The sequence below is a fragment of the Crocodylus porosus genome, unplaced genomic scaffold (genome assembly GCF_001723895.1).
Source record: "Crocodylus porosus isolate Cpor-Errol unplaced genomic scaffold, CroPor_comp1, whole genome shotgun sequence".
In the NCBI taxonomy this organism is placed as follows: Eukaryota; Metazoa; Chordata; order Crocodylia; family Crocodylidae; genus Crocodylus; species Crocodylus porosus.
Window position 1 is genome coordinate 9,364,614 of NW_017728925.1, and position 22,702 is coordinate 9,387,315.

Below are 22,702 nucleotides of genomic sequence, written 5' to 3' on the forward strand. Positions count from 1 at the left end.
GTACTCTTTCCTGCCATGGCAGGGAGTCGGACTAGATGATCTGCTCAGGTCCCTTCCAACCCTAGAAACCATGAAACTATGAAATGCCTTATGAATATCTTTGCCACATAAAAATGAGTTTGATCTCAGTCCAGTTCTCACCAGACAGATGGACTTCACGATGCACAACTATCTGGTGGCTGTCTTACCAGGGTCTCCTCTGCCCCCTGCAGAGTCTCATCCAAGTCAGAGCCGGTTCCCCATGTTTACCTGTTCCCAATCTAGCATGCTGAATGAAGGTTAATTTGGTCAAAAGTCAGTAGACTGATTTTTTTCAAATTTGATCTTCTCAGATTATATATGCAGTTATTGTCATTATATACACACACAAGCATCAAGTTAACCACTGAGGATTTTCATGCTTTAAAATACACTATTTTTACATGCAGTTACGGTTATGGTACCCGTAAATTAAATGGTAAATGCATGCAACCCTGAGCTTCCCAAGTTTTGAGAAATAAGCTCTCTACATTGGCCTAGCAGCTCATTCTACAAAAAATAGTTCATATATTAACAATGGCAAACACTACGATGAAAGTGCATTCAATCTGTTTGGCCTGATCCTTGGCGGGTATAAATTGACGCTACTTTACTGAAGTCAGTGGAGCTTTGCTGATTTGTGTCAGCTGAGGATGTGTTTATACTGCTCTTGGAGAAAACTTTCAGACCTGTGTTCAGGGGGCTGTTGTTCGAAGACAGGTCATGAATTGAAGCAACACTTTCGCATTCTGCCCCATGAAGTTACACTTTTTTCTGCACAGGGTGCTTGCAATTCTTCTGTAACTTAAAATATTGCTTAGTTGTAGACAAATAATGCAAGAGTCTGTTAGCTCTCAGGCATGGAGGAGCATGAGGGCATTTGTACAGGAACTGGTTAACTTGCAGTTAAAGGGGGCAGGGTTTTATCATGCAGCTTGCTCTGCAGTATGCATGCTCTTATCCTACAGTAGATGAAAGCTAAAACCTGGTAGTTTAGCCCTTGCTGAGTGCACACATGCACGTGCACAGTTACCACAAAGCAGCTGATACGCAGGATATTCCTGTCTGCTTTTACCTCAGAGAACTAGTCTGTGGTGCTGGTACCATGGCCAAAATGTCAGCAGGGGAAGCTCTCATGTCAGTGTGGTTCTCATGTCTCAAGCATGTTATTCTTATTGTCACATAGTAGGAACAGCAAAGTCGCTAAAGCCATTTGTAGACATGTGAGATACCGTGCCTACCTTCAAGAAATCCATATGTAACATATCCCTGAGAAGGGCAAATTGCTTGTGCCATGTGTGTTTATTCTGGTTCCTGAGTTGCATTAACTCAAAGCCTCAATGAATATCATTCCTGAGAGTCAGCTTGCTGTCTGGCTCCTTTCCCTTACTCCTGTCAGAACAGTACACCTTGGAGAGCAATAACATACTAGAAAGTATTAGAAATTGTGAATCAAATGTGAAAGAATTCCCATTCTTTATGGGGGGAAGTATGGAAGGTGTTCTATATTTGGGAGCAACAGAAATTATGTTAAGGGGTCCAGTTTTAAGTCCTGTAACACGGTTAGAAGTGGGTAGATGATCCATTTACTATGAATGTATACTTTATATTATATAGGGGTTTCAACCTCTGAAATGACCCAAGATAATCATCAATGCCAGGCAGCGCTGGATTTACTTAGAGATTTAGAAACAGAAGGTTCAAAAACAGCAGGCAGCTATAAACAACTGTAAAAGAGAGCTGCAAATACGCAGTAACCTGCAAGTCCTCTTTGAAATAAGTCCAGAGTGTTTCATGGTTAGAAAAATAATCATCTTACCTTCTCACTATTAGCAAAATACACTGAAACAAGAACAGAATGGCAAAAGGGAAGAGCAAGGAAGTATCCACATAACAAAGAAGAGAATTTGAGGGTTTTTTAATTCCTTCCTAATAGCTAGCCTTAAGATAGTTGATGTTGAGCTCCAAGAGAGGAAGGGGGCACAGGAGAAAGTCAGAGGATGGGAAATACCACAAAGATAGTATTTCCTATAGAAACTGAAGGATCTGTTTTAATAACCGAGTGCTAACTGTACAGCAGCAAAATTGATCCAACCACCTGCTCTTCATTGTATTTCTCCAGATCAGCTAGTAGTTACCCCAACCACAAATGCTGCACAAGGGTTTGATGAGTGTTACGTAGCCAAAAAGTGATACCATTAAACCATAGTGGGGGATGCTCCTTTGCTTTTTCCTTCCCACTAGGCATGTCAGACCAAAGGTTGTTCCCATTAATTGGCTCTGTATGGTTAGTGCTGTTAGGTGCACAATGAACGCTGCTCTGCGTTTCATGCAAGGTAGCACCAGAAAAGAATCTTTAAAAGATTTTAATTTGTCTTCTTTAGGGAGACCCTGGACCACCAGGCCAGCCTGGCCCAAAGGGATCCAAAGGTGATGAGGTAGGTTTCAAAGCAGTGGATTTATGGCATTCAGAGCTTAAAGATGATGGGAAATCAGGACTGTCATGATTTTTCCCCAAAGTCTGTGGCTTGTTCCATGGTCTGTGGCTGGAATGGCCATGGAGAACCCAGCAGGAGGGCAGCAAATATTGATTTGAGTATCCAAACCCACTAGTTTTTTGGCCTTGTGGAGCTGAAGAAGATCAAGAGAATTATAGTACCAGCAATGTTGGTGAATCCCAGACAGGCTTTTAGTTACTGACTTGGTTTGCATCTCTTTCCCACAACTCTGCGCTTCCTGCCTCTCTAGCCCACAACTGGCTTGCCTACCCCTGAGGAAATCTGAACCAGATAAGTGTCTGTCTCTTCCTTGCTAGGTTTGAACCATAACATTTAGCAGGCCTAACCCATTCCAGATCCAGAGTCCGTTATCCATATGGTTCACCATTTGTCCTGCTTCTGTGACCCATTAACTGCTCTTCAACAAGAGAGCCCACTACACATGATTTCATCTGAACTACATATCACACTACTGTCCACTCCCATCCCATTCATCTCAAGACCTTCCCAACTCTTTAATCATTAGACTTTATTTGCTGAAATGTAAGTGCATGGCCCCAAAACTTGGGAATTCCCATTCCGTTCTGGTGGTTGCAGGAATCCTTAATCTGACCCCTTGGGCACAATGTCCAATCTCCAGTAAATAGTGTAAGCAAAGAGCAAGCTGGCCACAGCCTTCAAAGGAAGATTGACCCTGCTGCCCACTAGAGAGCTGAAACTGCTGTCACGCCTAATGAATAACAGCAGCAACATCCCCAGCAGCTCTTGCTTTGCACAGTTGGCCCGACTGTCTGCATATGGAGAAGCAGTACACAGAAAGCATTTATGTTTTATTTTTTTAAAGTGGTAGTACATGACAGAGCTGCATAGCCTAGCAGGTCTAGTGAAGGTAACGAGGCTACTACTAACACACCGTAGGGCTAAGTAACGGCTCCTTTTACCCCATACTGACAAAGCAGCATTACATATTTTTAGCCCCAAGACTCCTACCCACCCCTCCTGAACTGCACAGAGAGGGTTATCCAACAGAAAAAAGAGTAAGACCTGCTTTCTAGGACTCCTCTAAAGAAGGATAGATGTTAAGCTTGCTTTCCATGATGCTGACTGATTCATGATGTCAGAGAACTGTCAAAAAGGAAGGCTTTTAAGCCTCCAGTTCTAATATACACCAGAGTTGTTGAGCCCTTTCTCATGTTCATCCTTGTTTATTTGTCCTCATCTGCTCTACATTAGGAAAATGTAGGTCCTTTCCTTCTAGCTATTAATTCCTGCCCTAGATACTCTCAAGACATACTAAAGAATCCCTTGTAATAAAACCAAATGATAGTTCATCCTCTCACTGCTGTAGCAACTACATTTATACATCTCCTTTTTAAACGGTTCTCTAATGTACACGCTGAAATCTGACCCCCAAATGGGACTGCACTCGAGCTGCTGTAATTTTAGAATTATTTCTTTGTGCTTTTAGGGTCAAAAAGGAAAGCAGGGGACACGGGGCTCTACTGGCAGCAGAGGCTCACCAGTGAGTGACAATTCAGTCTTTCCTTTTTCAAGTCCCCAGCCTCCAAGCCCCTCACTGATACCTGTCTGTTTCCAGGGTCCTATTGGATTACCAGGTCCTAGAGGAGTGGTGGGACGGCAAGGTCAGGAGGGTGCTCCTGGAGTGGATGGAGTGCCCGGGAAAGATGGCACACCAGGGCTGCTGGTAAGTGTGTAACTGTGATACTGTAATCAAACACTACCCTTGAGGAAGAAGGGCAAAGGATAGTGCAGCAGAAACCGATACACCCACTGCTATAGACAGGCTTTTATATACGGGGGTGGGGGGTCATGTGCACTCTTACAGAGACTTCACACGCACAAACGCAGGCAGATGTCTCCTTGTGGCCAAGTCTGTAAACAAACCGACACTCAGCCAGACAAACAGGCGCTTGTATGCACGGACCCATGTGGTGTAGGAGCTGGTATGTGAGCACATGAACACAACCGTACACAAACACGCACCATCCCAGCCGCATTTGCCCACCATAGATATGGTCACACTGCTCTTCCTGCCTTCGCAAAGGGGAAAACATGCTCAGGTGAACAGACTAACTTTCTCTTTTTTTTTTTCCTCTCCGGGATTTCTTTTACAGGGAGAACAGGGAGATGATGGGGAAGAAGGCATAGTAGGGATGTCAGGAAAAAGAGGGAACCCTGGTGTACCTGGTCTCCCTGGAGCACAAGGACCACCAGGATTCAAGGTCAGTGTTCAGCTCGGTATATGACACTGTCACAGAAAAACCCTATAGCCTTGGTGAAATGGCCAGGAAGAATTGTACTGCTAGAGCCGTGATCCACACAACTCTTTGAGAGCTGATGCTGCTAGAGTTTCAGTGAACATGACAGGGCACCTCTTTTGAAAGCTCAGGAGTCCTAGCTGGGGCACTTTGGAAGCCTACACTGCGGGAAGGAAATTTGTGCTGCTCAAGTTTTCAGCAAGCACTGACATGGCTTAAACTGATTGAATTGGGCACTGCTGTGGACAAACAGCAGAAAGAAAAGGCTTAGTTAGTCGATTCTCCACTAATTCTTGCCCTATCCTAGGTGGGTCACAGGATACAAATCAGACCCAACAACAATTCAGCCATTTGTAAAAAGGTACAGTAAGTAGAGCGAGCCCAGCTGGATTCGGAAAGGCCAGAAGAATCTGAATTAAATTCTACTCGTTTAACTCATCACTGTCACTTGCTGCCCCCCAGCTGCTTTGGGGAGAATAACACACGGTCACCACACATGACCAAATGCAAGGCAAGACCATTAAGCATTGCTGCAGATTTTTAGGAATGTATTTGGATTTGTCTCCTTGCTGCACAGGGCACCTGCTGTCTTATCTCAGCAGACTCGCCAGACCCAGCCATCCAAAGACTCTTTGTCCATCCACACTTGCCAGAAACACTTTCTGTCCCTGGAGCTTTGCAAGGAGAAGGGGCACACAGGGAAAGGAGCTGCAAGGCTTGTTTACGGCCTTTGATTGAGGAGGCTGGTGCCAGGGAAAACGTTAGCTTTGTAGCCTTTGGATTAAAGTCATTAAACTAAAACCTTGGAATTCCTTCAACATTTCAGATGGATTAATCATCAATCAGTAGCCTTGTCCTGGGAAGAAACCATGGGAAACTGTGGGACAGGACAAGTATTCGGGCAAGGGTATAAAGGAAGGTGGGAAATGAGTTTATCTCCTCAAATGCTACATTCCCAGTACACTCTCAAGGGCACTCTTTGTATGGCTATGCCTGTGGCTGTTCGTCTGGGTGAATAATAAATAGGGACACGCTAGTGTCCATTACTGGTCTTATGCTGAATGTTCTGAAATAATCTGCACCGGCTCTGAAGGATCCACAGATGAAGCCCAGTTCCCTACCACAATGGCCATCATTTTCTGCTTCTTCATATATGCCTACGTCTGCAGCGTACTTTTCGATTTGATCTGTTAATGATTTGTTTTGACCTGGGATTATTCTGTTATTTTTAGGGTGAAAGAGGATTGCCTGGGCAAACTGGTCCAATAGGGAAACGGGGAACACAAGGAGGAATGGGACTTCCAGGAAGCCCAGGAGAGCCAGGACCCAAAGGACAGCCGGTTAGTGGTATAGGTGAAATGGTTGCGTATGCCAATGTGCCCTTACTGCAGAAAGGGGAAACAAGGCCCCAGGATTGTGTAGAAGAACCGAGTCCTGGAACAGTAGAGGAAGAAGGAACTTGTAAGTGGCCTGTTCATTGACCTAGGAGTCTCGGTGTAGTTGTTCTTCCAGAACACACATTTCCTAACTTGCCAGCATTCGCCTTCACCCCACTGCACGTATGCTCACTGTCTATTTGTATTTGCATTCAGTGGGATCTCCAGATGTTTTGAAATATGTCAGGCCACTGACCAGGCTGCTGCTCTAATACAACACCAAGCATCACAAACTGTGAGCGTACCACTATAGCACATGCAGCCACGCTGCGCATACATATCTAGCAATGTATTACGAAAGATCAGGCTTGCTGTAGAACCATGACATTAAAATTGTAGGCCAGGCCAATATACCTGCTTTCCCCAGTGACAGACCCATGGTAGGCCGGGATGATTAGTTCTCTTCCTTGCTCTAGATGCACTATCATGGGAAGTTCTGAGAGCCTCCCCCTCTAAATGGGTAGTCATTCTAGAGATTAAAACCCACATACATATCATGTCACAAGCTTAAGGACTGCCCTAAATACACCGTCCCCTGGAATTAATAAATAGTTCCACTCTGTGACCCACACAGTGACTAGGCTGTTTAACCATCCTAAAATTCACGTGAGATTCATAAAGCCTTGTTCCTACTCAGCTGATTGCCTTCTTGATTAAATATTTCCTTTGCTTTAACAGTTGCTGTATCCCAAGTCAGCACAGGCATGAAGGCTATCTATGCAATGCAGTCAGGCGGTGTGATAACAGCATGTGTTGGCATCTCTCATCTAGGTTTAAACTAGCAGTGAAGATATGGTAGTGCAAGCTCCAATAAGTACATGCCCAAAGTCTCCAGTGGGTTTCTGCAGACAATGCTACTATTATATTTACACCGAAGACTGGTGCCCCACATATCTAGATTAAAGCCTATTCAGGTGTGCCTACATGCATTGCAGGCATGACTCCTAATGGCAGCATAGAAATATGGCAAAATATATCAGTCAAAAAGTTACCTTAGGAACAGTAGCTGGAGATAATAGATTCTTTTTTCTGAAAAGTTGCCCTTCAGCAGACCCTCAGTCCTGGATACTCCAGACCTACTTTTTATATATAAACTCAAATGCCAAAGCTAAAAGCAATAAAACCAGACTTTGTAGTCCAACTTCAGAGTCAGTGAGAAGCTAGTACAGCATATGCCCAACTGTACATGAAGGAAGGGTCTTCATGGCCAAGTAGGTCACAGGATCCTGGCTCAGGAAGCGGAGTTAATTTATTGGTTCCATCATGTTTTTCTCCTGTGCACATGTCTGGCAGGTTCACATGCCTAATATTCTCTAATCAGATTGCTACAAAGATTAAGGCCTCTCAGACAAATGTTCCAATAACTGAGTACACATTCCCTTTTCCTCTAGAAATCTTACTTCCCATTTATTTCTGGGGCCAGCCACTCCATGAAGAGAGAGTATTTGATAGATTCTCCTACTATAGGAGAGGCCTAAGCTGTCTGTTAGCTAGCAGCAGCAGTTTATTTCCTTTCCAGGATCCATAAATGGGTAGTTAAAAGTTTTTTGTATCCTTGGAAAGCTTCTTATACTCAACAGATTCCAAACAGACCTTGACTTGCCAAGCAATTTCTCACTACCATGGCAGGAAAAGCTTCCTAATAGCGAGGTCTATTGGATTCTGGAATACCCTTGTAAGAGAAGTGGTGGAAACCCCATCATTGGAGTCATTTACAGTTGGGCTGAACAAAACACTATAAAAATATCCTGTAAAGAAGAATCCATCATAAGTCACATAATACATCCCAGAGGCCAGACAGTCCTTTTCCATCTCTTAAATTAGTAGGACTCTAAATGAGTCATCTCACTTATTTTTGTCCTAATCTGCTCCCAAACATCCTGAGCCACTTTGCACTTTGCTATCCAACAAGTCCATTAATATCAAAGGGCATACCCCTCAAAGTACGGAAATTAGAATGCGCATGTGAACTTAATTTATTTTTGTTATTACTGATTATGACACTATGCGCTATACGCTAATCTGAGGCTGGTATCCATCCAGAGGTGATTGTATTCCCTGAGAAGCTGAGCAAAAATGTTTGCAGGCATATTTGAAACAGGCATGAGTGTTTAAATAAAAACAGCTTTTTTAAGTTCTAAGTGCTCTTTTTTTGTTTTTCCTTATACACTGGGTGCCATCTCAAATGGTTCTCTAGAAGGTTTACAACTTTGGCTTAGTTTGTTTTAAAGAATAAAAGCAGGATTACAAGGGTGAAGAACTGTGTCCTAAGTATGGTCTAGAGGGAACTTTACAGACAGAGTATGGCACAACAGTCCTCTCTGTTGTCTGTCTGTTAACCCTGGCTGAAGCTCCCAAGCCATACTCCATTACCTCCTGGCATAGCATGTCCCCACCCTGAGCTGCTGAAACCTTAATTAAGCTAGAATGACCATTATAAAGAGGGTGGTGATCAGTGGTTACCCTTGGCCACTTGGGTAAGATAAGAAGAAATCAGCTTAATTTGCAGCAACTAGATTTGGGTTAGATATTAGGAAAAACTTTAAACACTGGCAGAGATATAGGGAGGTTGTGGAATCTCCTTTGGAGGCCTTTAATAATAAGTTGGATAAATATCTATCAGGGATGGCGTGGCATCTTTGATCCTACATCACCGCAGCAAGTTTGACAAGACAATCTCTTGAAGTCCCTTCCAGTCCTACAATCCCATGATCCTATGACTGACATCTCAATTTCTATTCAAACTCTTCATTAATAATTCCAGTTTGGTTTGGAAAAATGATTGTGGATGTGTCTATTTCTCTCTCCCTCTCTTTGTTGTGTTGTCTTATGATCAACCACTTGCTGTTAAAGTTTTGCTCTTACATTTGTCTCGGCTCTTACTTCCAGGGGGACTTTGGTGAATCAGGCTTTCCAGGAATCGTAGGCATGTTTGGGCCAAAGGTAAGACGTTCTGTGTCTCATTGGCTTTCTGTCTGTATAATGCAGATGTTCTCTTCCTTACTTAATTAGGAACAGCCAGCTGCTTCCCGCGGTTCCAAGTACTGGGAATATTAGTTAGGAGCTGGCAGCATGTTCTTTACTGGTACCTCTGAAGAAACGATTGAACCCATATGATGATCCCTAATTCCCTTAGCGCATGCTGCTTTTGCCTCTTAACAAACTACTTCCCATGTCTGAAATCATCCTTAAAAGACTGATATTCAGTTACCGCTACTGAGTTCATGCCAACTGGGAAAGATGGTAGGATGAACTGCAGATTCTCTCTAGACCTCTAATCGAGGCTGTCCTGTGTACACTGCTGTTGTAAGGCTTGACTTTGTTTTAAAAACTCAGTTTTTCTTCATGTAAGCTTAGATTTAAGTTTCCAGACAAAAACATTGCAACTAAGCGCTGCTTTCAGAGTGGAGGCCCAGTCAAAGAGCCATCCTGTTTCCTAAGGAATGGGGAGATTTTTAGGAGATAAGAAAAAAAAATTAAGTATCAGGATTCCCCATTTCCATAAATGACAGGGGGTGTTTCTGCCTTTTCTGAGACAATAAGGGAGACAACCTTGCATGCATCAGTTCTGGATTTCTCACTCATTTTTATCAACAGGGACCTCCAGGAGACCTTGGGTTCAAAGGAATTCAGGGCCCACGGGGACCCCCTGGTCTTATGGTGAGTTCTTTTGAATTTTGTGCTAATCTTAGAATTTGCCATTCCTTCCCCAATCTGCTGGGTTTGGTCAAGACTGGCTAAGTCCTGTGCAGCACAAAAAGGGGGACTACGCTTACTGACGCACCATGCTTGATGCACAGGCTAAGTAGAAGCTTCAGTTCAGCAGCCATACAGTATCATACATACAAGGCTCCCTACCTTTTTTAACCCATCTTTGGTCTCAGCACCACAGCTCTGGTCTACCCAAATACACTATGAACTGCTCTGCTCTTGCTTTATGAGAAAACTGCCTTCTTGAACAACTGAGTTTTTGTTGAGCACTCAAGTGGCCACTAAAGAAAGTTTACTATAGATGGAGGCTTTAAATTACTTGTGGTCACCATATTGGCTTACCTGAAAGATAATACTTTATTTTGACTATGCTGCATGCTATCTTCCTCTAAAAATGTTCATTATGAGAACTCTGCTGTGCAAAAGGTATGGTCTTTTTATGTACTCAGACAGTCGTAGCTTACTATAACCTGCCTGTAGTAGCCCCATAACATGACTCCAGTGAAGAAATGGAGGAAACACTTTCCAGTTCAGGAGCTCTATAGTGAAGGGAGGACAGGAATCCCAAGCGGTGAATGGAAGGACCCCCATGGGACACCGTAACCAAATTCCCAAAGATGGACAGACCCTAATGCTGCAGCTGAGTTTTGAGGAAAGCAAGACAAGGAACTTGAGAGAGCCCTACTGAAAGACCTGCCTGTTCACCAGAGCGCCCCAAGGGATGACAAAGTCCGATGGTCACAAACTTCTCCAAGACCGTTTCAGGCTGGACATAAGGAAAAACTTCTTTACTGTCCAAGCCCCCAAGGTCTGGAACAGACTCCCCCCAGAGGTGGTGCAAGCACCTACTCTGGACAATTTTAAGAATCGTTTGGACACTTATCTTGCTGGGATCTTTTGACCGCAGCTCACTTGCTGCCCCGGGGCAGGGGGCTGGACTCAATGATCTTCTGCAGCTCCTTCCAGCCCTGATGCCTATGAAATCTATGAAACTTCACAAGGCTCCAAGGATGCTTCTTAAAGCCTCAGATTATGAACACATGAGTGTTACCTTAACAAAATGACCTTTAAAATGTTTTGCGTTCAGCTGTAAAGAATGGAAAAGTGTATAGACTTCAATAAACCCTAGGCTGCTTAATGCCCATATGGTATAGCATTTGCTTGATCAATGTTTGGGTAAGAAAAGAAGAGGCAAAGGAAATGATCAGTCCACAGGATGTCACAAATTTGAGAACGATGGAATGGGGAAAAAAACTAGGTTAGAGGCTTCCCTAAAGTTCCCTTAAAGTACATTTAAGTGACAAGACAAGGCTAATTCTAGACAAAATATAGCTTATTTAGGGGATAAGAACTACAGTTCTTGCTGGATAGCCCATCTGCATATGAACTATGAAAAGTCCTTTCCTCTAACAGGCAGGCAGGCCACCAGTTAGAGCCTTTTTAAGACTTTAGAGAAATGAATTTTAAACTCTCTCAAATGTGAACAAGATTGTTATTTCTTTAGATCAGTGTACACTTTATGCATGTTTAATTAGTTGCTTGATATGCCTTATCTGTACTGTTCAGTCGTTCATAATATAGTTGTTATTAGATGTGCTATTAAAATGAATCTACCTTTATGTTTATGCGTATTTAATATTGATGGGACTGGCTCTTTGAATTTTTCTTGGTTCTCAGAATATATCTGGGGGTCAGCAGTGACACTATCAAAAGGGAAAAGGGAAATTGCTCTCTTTTATGGATTATTGGGCTCGTGCTAGTCTGCAGGACTAAGTCAGGAAAAAGTTACTTTGGCACTTAAAAGAACCTGCTTCATAAATGCTGTCTCGCTTCCTTTTCAGGGAAAGGAGGGTATCATTGGTCCCCTAGGAATGCTGGGTCCCACAGGAATCCCGGTAAGTGCGTTTCTTCTGCCTTTACTTTTGAAAGACCAGAGGTTGTGGCGTTGCTTAAGTCCATACTTGTTGCTTCCTCAGAGAAGCCCCCAGATTTCGCTTCCCAGCTATATAAATCCAAGCCTTTTCTGAATAGACAGAGCAAAATATTATCACCGTCACAGAATGAATAACTTGAGAAGTGAAGCTTCAGCCACTGGGTTATGTTTGGTGGGGAGGGGGTTGGCAAGGAAGTCCTTAAATTACAAATTAGCCACAACTCTATGAAAGTATAAGTTTGGAAGTGGGAAGGCTCAGACCAAGTGATGGGGGTTTTTTTAAAGCTCTGGTCCACATTGTCAAAAGAAGTCTCCACCAATTGCTAAATCTTTTCAAATCACCCAGTATTGAGTACTGAGCTCTTACAAAAAATCCCAAGTAGTAGTACGGCATCGGAGCTGCTGGCTCTGGAGTGTTTTAAATAATCTGTTCTGGCACTCCACCCCGCCGTCCTGTCTCCCAAAACACCAAGGGCATTGAACAGAGTTTAAAATCCATCTCACTACTTCCTAAAAACACTAGCTTTCCAAGGTAGTTCAAGTGGTCTCTCATAGCGCAGGAGGGAAAGCAGAGACAACCCACACAGGAATTAACAGTGATAACAATGAAAAAGAGGTGCAGGGAGAAACAGATTAATCTGTTGGAGGTAGGCGAGGCGGGCTGAATTCATGTCTCGGGAAAGATAGCATGTAAATTCCTGCTTGGCCCATGGGGTCAGAGCAGGTAGATGCCTTGCTACCCGGGGAGCATGAGGAGGGTGTATCCCTGTGGTATAGCTTACCTGGAGGCTGTTCCCTTGCCATGCATATAGTAAGCTGTACTTCATCGTGGAAGATTTAAACAATTCTTCTTCCTCTTCCTATTTGTAACTGGTGAAATCTTCCACGATACCTATATTCTCCCCCAAAGAAAGAAGTGATAAAATAAGAAAAGCTGATTTTGTTTAAAGGTACAAATTAGGCTACTTGCAGAGATCTTCCTGGTTTTTACTAGGAGCTTGCCTGATAATCACGCTCTGTGCTTCTTTAAATAGGGTCTGAAAGGGGACAAAGGCAGTCGTGGTGAAATGGTAAGTGCCGTTCCAGAATCCTTCACACATCTCAGCTGTGCATGTGGCTGGTTTCATTACTGGGGAGACAGAAAACCTGACAGAGAGGGAACGAGCTAGGATGGGATTCAGTATTCAGATCCTGCCAGAGCTGATTTGGTTGATCTGCCTGGGAAGGATGAAGGGCCAAGTCTCAAGCAGTTTCAGTGGGGAAGGGTGCATCTTTCAAGAGCAATTTCTTATAAGCAGCTACCCCTTCTGCTCTGATAGCAAAGATCCCTAGATGCTTTTCAAATAACCATGGACTCTGCTACAGCAGCCTTGACCATGAATTCTGTTGCCCTGCATTCTGCTTTGCACTTATTTTTTGCTAACATCCATAATGGTTTCACTTCGGACCCTTGAGTTGAAAGGTGTTTTGCATATTAATATTCTTTCCAATTTTCTTTTGCAGGGATTGCAAGGTCCTAGGGTGAGTATTTAAGGCTACCATTTTCTTACCAATACCAGAGCTTGAGGAAAATGAAGCACAGCAAGATCAGGGACTGAGAAAGTAACTGGCATATAAAGGACGGGAGGAGAATGGGCAGCTGTTAGGTGACGGACTGGAAAGTGCAGGAACCACACGGAGCATTTGTAACAGACATGAGCATAACTGGGGAATTAGAGGAATGGATGAAGAAGTCAAATAAAATATTTAAAGAGATGGGACTGAACTAGAGATGAAGCCACGTGCATAAAGAGTGACGGTGAAAAAGCATGACAGCTAGATCAAGACAATATAAGCTAGTAAAAAGCCAGAGAGTAAGAATACATGGCCATTTCTCTTGCCCCAAAGCAGTGAGGAAGGGGACCAATAAAATACTGAAGGGTTGACAGACTTGAAGAAAACAGCGTTGAGGAAAGTCTCCTCACTCTCAGTCACAGAGGTGATTAATTTCATTGCAAACTGAGGATGTTTTACTCACTGATGTCTCTCTCCTTAGGGTCCCCCAGGTCCCCGAGGGCACCCTGGACCTCCAGTAAGTACATGTGAGAAGAGCAGAGAGGGTGATAAGACCCTATCACCAAAACTAGCTAGGTCCCTGCCCACACTCATTGGGAAATCACACTAACTCCACTCCCCCTCCGTAAAATAAGTTCTCGCAGATGTATTGCAAGTCTGAATGAGCCAGTTTCTGTAAAGTGTTTGGCACTCCTTGGACATAGTATCATACAAAAAAAATATTGCTACTCTTACTGATCTGCAATGTGGAATCCTTCTCTTTTAGAGAAGAGACAGGGTCTCAAAAGCTAAACAGAAATCCTTAAGCAATATTAATTATCCATCATAAAATTCAGTCCTGCTTGACACATTTTCTTCTTTTGGTTTCTAGGGCCCACCGGGAATTCCAGCTTCATTTGTAAGTAGTTTCATCTTATTGTTAATATTGATAAAAAGAAATAGGCAGGCAGGTGTGAATATATGAAAATCTGGAAAACGCTTTTCAATAGGGAGCTTCCCAAAACACCCTCTAGCATCTTCCGCCTGCGTGGGCTGAGAAGACGCTGTCCCAAGCAGGGCAATGCTTGTATTTGGCATCTAGGTAGAGGGAAGTACTTGCTTGTCAGGAGCATTCAGCTTCTTTAAAAACAGGTCTAATGATCTAAATCTCAATTATGTTATTTTCCTCTACCTACCAGCAACAAGATGACTTTGGTGCAGCCTTCCAGACGCTGATAGACTCAAATACTGCGCTCAAGACAGAGGTACCCAAAGTGCCTTTCAACCTACCAACCTTTGATCCATATGCGCGTCCTCTCTTAAGGATCAGAAAACAGCCCCTCTTCGTGCCACCTTATTTGTTCTTTCCCTCCTCTCTTAATGAAACACTTTCTCCCTGTTTGGAATTGCCTTACATCCTGATTCTAGCCCCCTATGATCTTATCCCTCTAGCTGAATAATATACAGGGCTGGAATGGTTGGTTCTTGTGCAAGTACAGTTCCTATCCAAGTCAGCTGAATAAAGAACTGAAAAAATTGTGCGCACCCTCCCGACTGTCTCCTTTCAGGGAAGATTCCCATTCTTCTTAATTATGCCCATAAAAAGAACCAAGTAGCTCCGGCCCCCAAATTATCCTGCGTTCAAAACATTTACCATATTTTTGCGCATATAACCCGCACACTGATATAACCTGCACCCATGTATAACCTGCGGAAAATTGTATTTTTGTAAAATAGTCCATGTATTCCCTGCACCCTGAGACATGGCCGCAAGTGCAGGCTCTGCTGGGCTTGTGGGCTCTGCAGGGGAGGAGAGGGATGAGGAGCTGCGAGCCCTGCTCCCCGCACTCTCACCACCTGCCTGCAGCTTCCCCCCCAGACATGGCCGCAAGCGCGGGCTCTGCTGGGCACAGCCACCGGAGCCGGAGCTGGAGCCTACAGCCGGGGACGGGCAGGGACGGGCTATGCTGTTCTAAAGACTTTGCATAGCCTGCATCCTTGTGTACCCCGCACCCATCCATCAAGTTTGTAAAAACGTGTATAGCCCATGGACTATACGTGTGAAAATATGGTACAGTTTGGAAATGTATGCTTAACACTGCAAATGCACGAATGGTATTCTTAAAGAATCCTCCTACTGATGCTAAGAAAAGATCTGTATCGGTTCCTGTTCACATGAAACTTAGCACCTAGAAGGCTTATGCTCTTCTCCTGAAGAAAGATGCGGAGGCACCATCCCCTACTGGAAAGAACTGCATGGCAGTGCTAGAGCCTAGTCAGTGTACCGTATTCCCAGGGAGGGGCCAAGGGGTTGGGCTGATTTCTGTGAACATCTGAATGCTCTTAATGGAATCCTGTAAGATTTTGTTTTCTACTTTTATGTTTTGCTTCTCTCTTTGATGACTAGCTGGGTTCATTTAGTATCAGTCAAGCTTCCTTTATTTAAGGCAGACAGTTGGGAATGCCCCCAGTTCAAAGCAGTGCCAAGCAGCATTAGCTAACTGAGCATCATGGAGAGCATGACATGTCTTCTGCACGTGGCATCTTCCCACTGCTCCAATGGGAATGGTTCTGTTTCCTGTAGGATCTGATGCTTGAAATCCCATCATAATGCAGCAGTGTTGTCAAGAGCTGACTTCATTTTTCCCCTTCATTACAGGGCTATCAACATTCAGACTTTCTGATGTTGGACCAGGAAGGGGAGATCTTTAAGACTCTACACTACCTCAGCAACCTCATCCAGAGCATCAAAAGACCCCTGGGAACCAAGGAAAACCCCGCACGCATCTGTCGAGACCTCATGAACTGTGAACAGCAGATGGGTGATGGTAAGAAAGCACAGCCAGAAACCCGAGATGGCTCCCAGCAAATGTGAATAGAGCCAGCTGGAGAAGTTCAGAGGCCCTTTTTCATGGGACCAGCACTGTCACATGAATGCTATACAAAAAAGCTAGTCACTTAGGGTAGACTCTGGACTCTTGTTCAAGCTTTGGGTGGCTCAGAGCAGAAGAGTTAAGGGGCAGTCTGGGAAGGGCCAAGTTCTGTAGCCCAGTGTGGGGGGTAATCCCCTGGGTTGTAGTCCCTACTACCTACACTCATAGCCTTTCCATGCCTCTGGAGGGCATGCTAGATTATCCAGTCCCTCCCCAGTGCCCCCCTTTAAAGCTGAACAACTGCCCCTTGTGTTTAAAAGCGACTAAATAAAATGGAAAGTAATCCCTGCACTGGAAGCAAGGCCCAGGTTAGAACCCAAGACCTATTCCCTTCAAAGCCAGCAGCCCTCTTACTGAGCCACACCACTTGGCTCAGTCTCTTCCCCTGTCCACACAGATCTCCTCCTCTTGGGTGTCCAGGAGGCCAGCTTCAAAAGAAGCACTGAAAAGTGGATTAGATAATGCTTAACCAAAGGTATGGGAGTTAGAGCACTGTGCTGGGAAGTAGGAGATGCAGAGTCAATCCCCTTCTGGGAGAAGGAGGCCTAGAAACAAAGTCTCTGGCTTTCTGCTCAACTGCCCTAACTACTCAGCTTTTGGGGCTAAGATACGGGATAGCTCCTCTTCCGTCTAATGCCCCACTAATTGTAGGCTTCTAGCTAGCTACAGTTTTGGGACTCAGACCCAGGTATGCATCCATAAATGGATGTGTGTATGTAGCCACATACCTGTCTGGCCAGAGCATAGCCTCCTGTACGTGCTTCAGATACACAAAGGGGAAGTAGCATCCTGTCCTTACTCTGCAGAAACTTTCCTTGTCCCCACACATGGGAAATACTCAGACTTCTCCACTCACTGATTCTTGCTCTTCCATTTGTTCAGGTACTTACTGGATTGACCCAAATCTTGGCTGTTCTTCAGACACCATTCAGGTCATCTGTAACTTTACCAAAGGTGGACAGACGTGTCTCAAGCCTATCACTGCCTCAAAGGTATACACACCTAGGGCTGTCCCAAAGTAGGCTTCCTTTCACTGCAGCAGACTATTCACCTACTGGCACGTGACACTATATTGGTAACCAGTGTAGAACAATGCCCTTTGAATTAATATGTAAGGAGGTAAAACTACTAATGTTTTACCCCTGTAATTGGATTGGTACTAGTTTCTTCATTGCAACAGGTATTACACTGGTCAGGAATGGAGCACTAGGTTCTAGTAGGACACATTTAACTTATCCATATTTTTAGTAGAGAGGGACTGAGCATTGCAAATATGCTTCCCACATATATTTAGTTGAATATCAAGTCATTCATTCATGCTCATGTTTACTGCATTCACCTCCTGTAAGTGCTTATGGAAAGCATTGCACAGGCACTCAGCAAACCAACTCAGATGTACAGGTACTCAGCAAACTAATGTTAGTGAAGTCAGGATTTCATTCTAAATGGATTTCACTAGGATCTCACCTATTCAGGTATCTACAACAAAAGTGCTGGTACATTGATTCAGTTTGGTGACCAGCAATGACAGTCTGCATCTGGTCTGAGTTCTGTGCACAAAAAAAACTAAAGGGAAGAAATTTGCCTCCCAGAACCAATAAATAGATTTCTAAGCCAGGTAAATGGGAAGAACTGGTAGTCTACTTCCATAGATGGGAGAGGCCTCTAATCAGTGCTAATGAGTATAAGTAGCACATCAAAGAGGAATGGAAGGAAGATGGGGAGAAGAGAACTAGATAAAACCCAACACAGGTAAGATGGGAAAGCCTAAAACTGTCTGAGCCTATGGTGAAGACCCTCTTCCTGCATCATATTGTACTTTCTCTACAGATTACTTAATAGCTGTAACCTTGTCATTTCTGCCTTAGAACACAGGTTCAGGGGATGGACAGACTATCTAATTCCAGTATTGCCCATTCACCGTTCACAAGTCAGCCAGCATTACCCCATGCTGCAACGGCAGCAAAAATCATCTCTCAGGGAAGTCATTCCTGGCTGGAGGAGAAGAAAGAACTACAGACCTCTCTGGAGACTAAAGTGCAATTAAGCATCCATGCACTTTTTCTAGATAAACAAATGAGTGTGTAATTCTCTCGCTGCCCAGTAGCTCTACCCCCACAAACAGAGGCAGTGTAGAAGTTGAAGGAAACCCATGTGGCCTGGAAGGGATTTTAGAAGCACTCAGCTTTCACCCAAATCTGCCCACTAAAGCCAACGCCAGCTTTCTTTTAAAACCATACCCTTTTCCTTTCTTTACTAAGAAGAATGATGTGCCTTTTATTCATTCAACTATAACTAGGGACCTACCAAAATTGCAATTTCCCAGATTTTGTAGAAAACACAAAAAACAGCATTGCCCACAAAAGCGAGTAATGCCTGCAAAATCTGTGGGAAAAAATATTTCTATGTCCCTACCACCTACCTAATTTGTAGCATTTCAGTCTCCTGGCTTGCACATTTTTAAGCTCTGAACTCAGTGTTGCAACAAAAGATGACGACTTACGTATCTTCCTGGTCCATTAAAAAAACAACAAGAAAACACACCTGCTTCTTGCCTTGTGGACTTCCTCAAGGAGGGAACAGTCCAGTTTGAAGATGCCTGTGCCATACTGCAGTTTTTCTCCAGTTAAAAACCATTTTTTAAAACCCTGATTTAAACGCAGTTTCTAAAAAACCAGTGATGCTAGATAACAGCCATTGTTATACAGTGGTTAATATCCCGTCCCATCATTTTGCCCTGTTTCATACTGCCAGTCCAGAGGGAGGTGTAAGTTAATATCTATGTTATCTTAACAGGTGGATTTCAACATTGGTAGAGTTCAGATGAACTTCCTTCACCTTCTGAGCTCGGAGGTGGTTCAGCAAATCACCATCCACTGCCTGAACACACCGGTGTGGAGGGAAGGTTCATCTGAGAAGCCTTCAGAAAAAGCTCTGCGTTTTAAGGCTTGGAACGGACAGATATTTGAGGCAGGGGGGCAGCTGCAACCAGAAGTGGCAGCTGATGATTGCAAGGTATGAAGCCTTTGGAGTATGGCCAACAAAAGCATAATGCCTGGGAGGAAAAGTGGGAGCGGTTGGGATAGAGCGGTGTTTCCGGTCAGAACACAGGGCCATAAAAGTGACACAAAAGTCAAAACCAAGGTCCAAATGCCAAAACCTCATCATGGTGCCAAAACCATTTTTATTGTTGTTTCCTCAGCATTAGTAAAAATAAGAATCCTCGGGGAGCATCTTCGTTCTAGGAAGGATGGAAAGCAAAAATCACTACGAACTCCAGCTTGCATTTGGATAGTCTAAATGTCTAAAGCTGGGTGTCCAAAAATAGAGTCAACCCTAATCCATGTGCCACATTTTCAAAAGCGGCCTCTAACTTTTCCATGCTTCACTCTCTGATTTTATCTACCATTTTAAACTGGGGATAAACTAACTTACGTCTCTGTAGCAAGTGCTTTTCAGCCACCTATCTTTCTGGAAATAATTCTTCTCCGCAGGGATCTAATCACCCAGCTAACTGACATTTTCCATTTTCTGTCCCCCTCTGATCAGCTCCAGGATGGTCACTGGCATCGGACTCTCTTTCTGTTTCGGACCCAGAACCCTAACCAGCTGCCAATTGTCAACATTTATAACCTTCCACCATCCGAGCCAGGGAAACAGTATCACCTCGAGGTTGGACCCGTCTGCTTTCTTTGAACAGTGACTTCTCCAGCGCTCCAAGGTTCTGACCCCTTTTTTGGTCTAAGTCTTAAGCAGGGTCTCCCACCCCTCCTCGCCATAGATAGCTAGGCCTTGTTCTTTTCGGTTAACTGTTGCTCTAGCCATAGAGCCCATAACGTCTTAAAGAACCCTCGGTCTATCGAACTCAGCAGCTTCTCCAGCACGTTCTCGAAAGAAGAACAAGCGACAAAAAAGTGGGGGATGTTGGCATCAGACAAGACATGAACAGTAAAGGGGAATCAGGAACTCCAATGCCAGATGTTGTAAGCAATTCCACTCACAAAGCTTTTTCCATGACCAAAGAAAGGTTGAGAGACCCTGAGAAGAAGTTTGCAATGCATATTTTTGTCCTACTTGGTTCCTGAGTTACCAAATGTTCTTTCCATGAAAACCCAGCGCTTCCCATTCAGAGCCGGTCATCTTCTCGACAGCTGTGCGCTGAGTCAGAAATCAAATGAGGCTCTCGTAGGTGGAGTTGCAAGTTGAAGCTGGCTGCTCTGTGTACAGGAAGCATTTTGATGTGCAATATTAGAACAAAAATTCTATATATATAAATATTATATATTATTTAAGCAAAAAAAAAAAATTAGTATGTTCCTCCTTCCGTGGGTGAGTCTAATAAATGTCCCTTCTCACATGTGGTGCGGTGAGGGAGAGTCCCAAAACTGACCAGGGAAAATGGAAGGAGGAGGAGAGAAAGTGATTGGTGCTAAGATAGAGAGAGAGGATGGGCCCGTTTGATGCGTTTCTACCTCTCACTGTGAAATCTCTGGTGCTCTTAAAAAGATAATGTGTTATTTTATATATGACTAAACTATTTAAGGTTCTGAAGGTGCTACAATGTCTTGCCACAGACCCAAAAACCACCAGATGGGGACTGCTCTCTAAAATGAGAGGGGGGGAATTGTGATCTTCAGCTAATCAGAAAAAAAACCTGTTAAGTATAAGTGCATTTAACTACGTTAAGGGATTTTTTTAAATGGCTTTTAAAGTGAATTGAAATGGGAGTCAATAAATGCACAATGCAAAATGTTCTAAAATACATGTACTTAAGGGATTTTTTTTTAAAGCAAATGGTGGGTTTTTAATGGCATTTCACTGCTTTGCTTTATTTTTTTGGGTACAACTCACCCACAGAAGCTATAAGAATTACATCATAGGGGAGCCTTGAAGAGAGCTAGTTTGGGTTGTTACATAAATAGTTTTGCTGTATTTCTGTGTTGACCGCGTGTATAGTGTCCTTGCCAGCTCTTCTGTATTCAGTCATTCCCTGCTACGGGATCCAACAGCTGATCTCTTATTTAAGGAAAAAAGCAAAACAAAAAAAACCCCAAAAAAACCCAAAACAAAACAAAAAACCCCACACACGCTACATCCTTTGTCAGGACCTGTCTGTCAAGACTGAAATCATGGTACCTTGTTGCTTCAGAACCCAACCAGGCTTGGAGGAGTTTTGTTTTGTTAAATTGTGTAGAAATCTAGTCTCTATGTGTAAATTTGGAATTTAAAAAGGAGAAACAGAGGATAATTATGGTAATAATCTTTTTATTCTATACAAGGAGTAATATTAATGTAATCTGAGCTGTACTGTATTGGAAATGCTTCAGTGCCTGTTTCGGAGTTTTCTTGTCTTGTACGGACTATGGAATTTTTGGAGGAAAAAAAATATATGTGAGTCTCTCTTTTTACTACTGTCTTCAGTTTGATTTTCAATCAAAGCTAAAAATTAACAAAATATTTTCCAAATACCTCACCCCTGTCCATCCTCTCCAGTTCTGGTGTGCTTCCCCTCAAAATACCTCACGCTGCCAGCCCGGAGCTCAGTCAGTAAATGCCTCCCACCCCAAATCATCCTCCAAATGCTAAGTGCCTTTGTGTTAAAGTTACCATGATCTCATCTCTCGCTTGCTTCTCTTCCTCTGTACACACTCCCCACTCCGTCCCACTCCCCCTCTCATCCTCTTGTCAATGGTTTTGTACCTTTCATGAGGTTGGCATTCCTACTTGTGTTCATTAATCTTTCTTTCTTTCTTTTTTTTTTTTTTTTTTTTGGACTTTAAATAAATAATTAAAACTGAGGCAATGAAATGGGATTTTCATGGTTTTTTGCTTCTGAGAAAAAATTCAGATGGGCGAGAGAGGAGCAGAAATATACTCGGGTTCAAAGACGCAACACAGATTCCCACTCCTCGTTGATCCTGCAACCAGCACCTGCATGGAGATGCACAGACTGCAGCGAGGCTCCTTATGGGTGCAAGAGTTAGTCCTCCTTATTACAAGACCAGACCCATGTCTGTTAGCAAGGAACAGATTGACCCTAAAAATCCTTCTCGTGAAAGATTCAACAGCCCAGGTATTAAGAACTATTTGCCCACCCATCTTTAGCTCTGTAGGTGTTTTATCAAGGTGACATTATTCTCACCTCTCAGTTATTTGCCCCAGTTAAGAGGAGTTAGGCAAGTGCGGGATGGACAGTCTGTCCCCTCCGCTGATTCTTACCCACCTTTCCTTGCAGGCTGCTGAAAAGAAAGAAAAACAGCACTTATCTTTTCAGTTCGCCTCTATTTACAGGATAGAACAGTTCTAACATCGTTCTGAAACAGGAATGGGGTTTTTGGTATCTACAAGACAAAGCCCCCAC

The 22,702-nt window shown here is 43.6% G+C and overlaps 1 protein-coding gene across 1 annotated transcript in view; it reads left to right on the forward strand.

The window, feature by feature from the left end:
* The window catches only part of COL27A1 (collagen type XXVII alpha 1 chain), a 215,874-nt gene extending 193,735 nt beyond the window's left edge, over positions 1 to 22,139 (forward strand). Inside the window, exons 44-60 of the mRNA XM_019540657.1 lie at positions 2,403 to 2,456; positions 3,985 to 4,038; positions 4,114 to 4,221; positions 4,652 to 4,759; positions 6,028 to 6,135; positions 9,121 to 9,174; positions 9,829 to 9,891; positions 11,784 to 11,837; positions 12,910 to 12,945; positions 13,379 to 13,396; positions 13,911 to 13,946; positions 14,301 to 14,327; positions 14,608 to 14,673; positions 16,068 to 16,236; positions 17,224 to 17,333; positions 19,138 to 19,356; positions 19,891 to 22,139. Of these exons, the coding sequence (XP_019396202.1) occupies positions 2,403 to 2,456; positions 3,985 to 4,038; positions 4,114 to 4,221; positions 4,652 to 4,759; positions 6,028 to 6,135; positions 9,121 to 9,174; positions 9,829 to 9,891; positions 11,784 to 11,837; positions 12,910 to 12,945; positions 13,379 to 13,396; positions 13,911 to 13,946; positions 14,301 to 14,327; positions 14,608 to 14,673; positions 16,068 to 16,236; positions 17,224 to 17,333; positions 19,138 to 19,356; positions 19,891 to 20,037 (1,431 nt within the window). The 3' untranslated portion in view covers positions 20,038 to 22,139. The remainder of the gene's footprint in view (positions 1 to 2,402; positions 2,457 to 3,984; positions 4,039 to 4,113; positions 4,222 to 4,651; positions 4,760 to 6,027; positions 6,136 to 9,120; positions 9,175 to 9,828; positions 9,892 to 11,783; positions 11,838 to 12,909; positions 12,946 to 13,378; positions 13,397 to 13,910; positions 13,947 to 14,300; positions 14,328 to 14,607; positions 14,674 to 16,067; positions 16,237 to 17,223; positions 17,334 to 19,137; positions 19,357 to 19,890) is intronic.
* Positions 22,140 to 22,702: the final 563 nt, after the last annotated feature.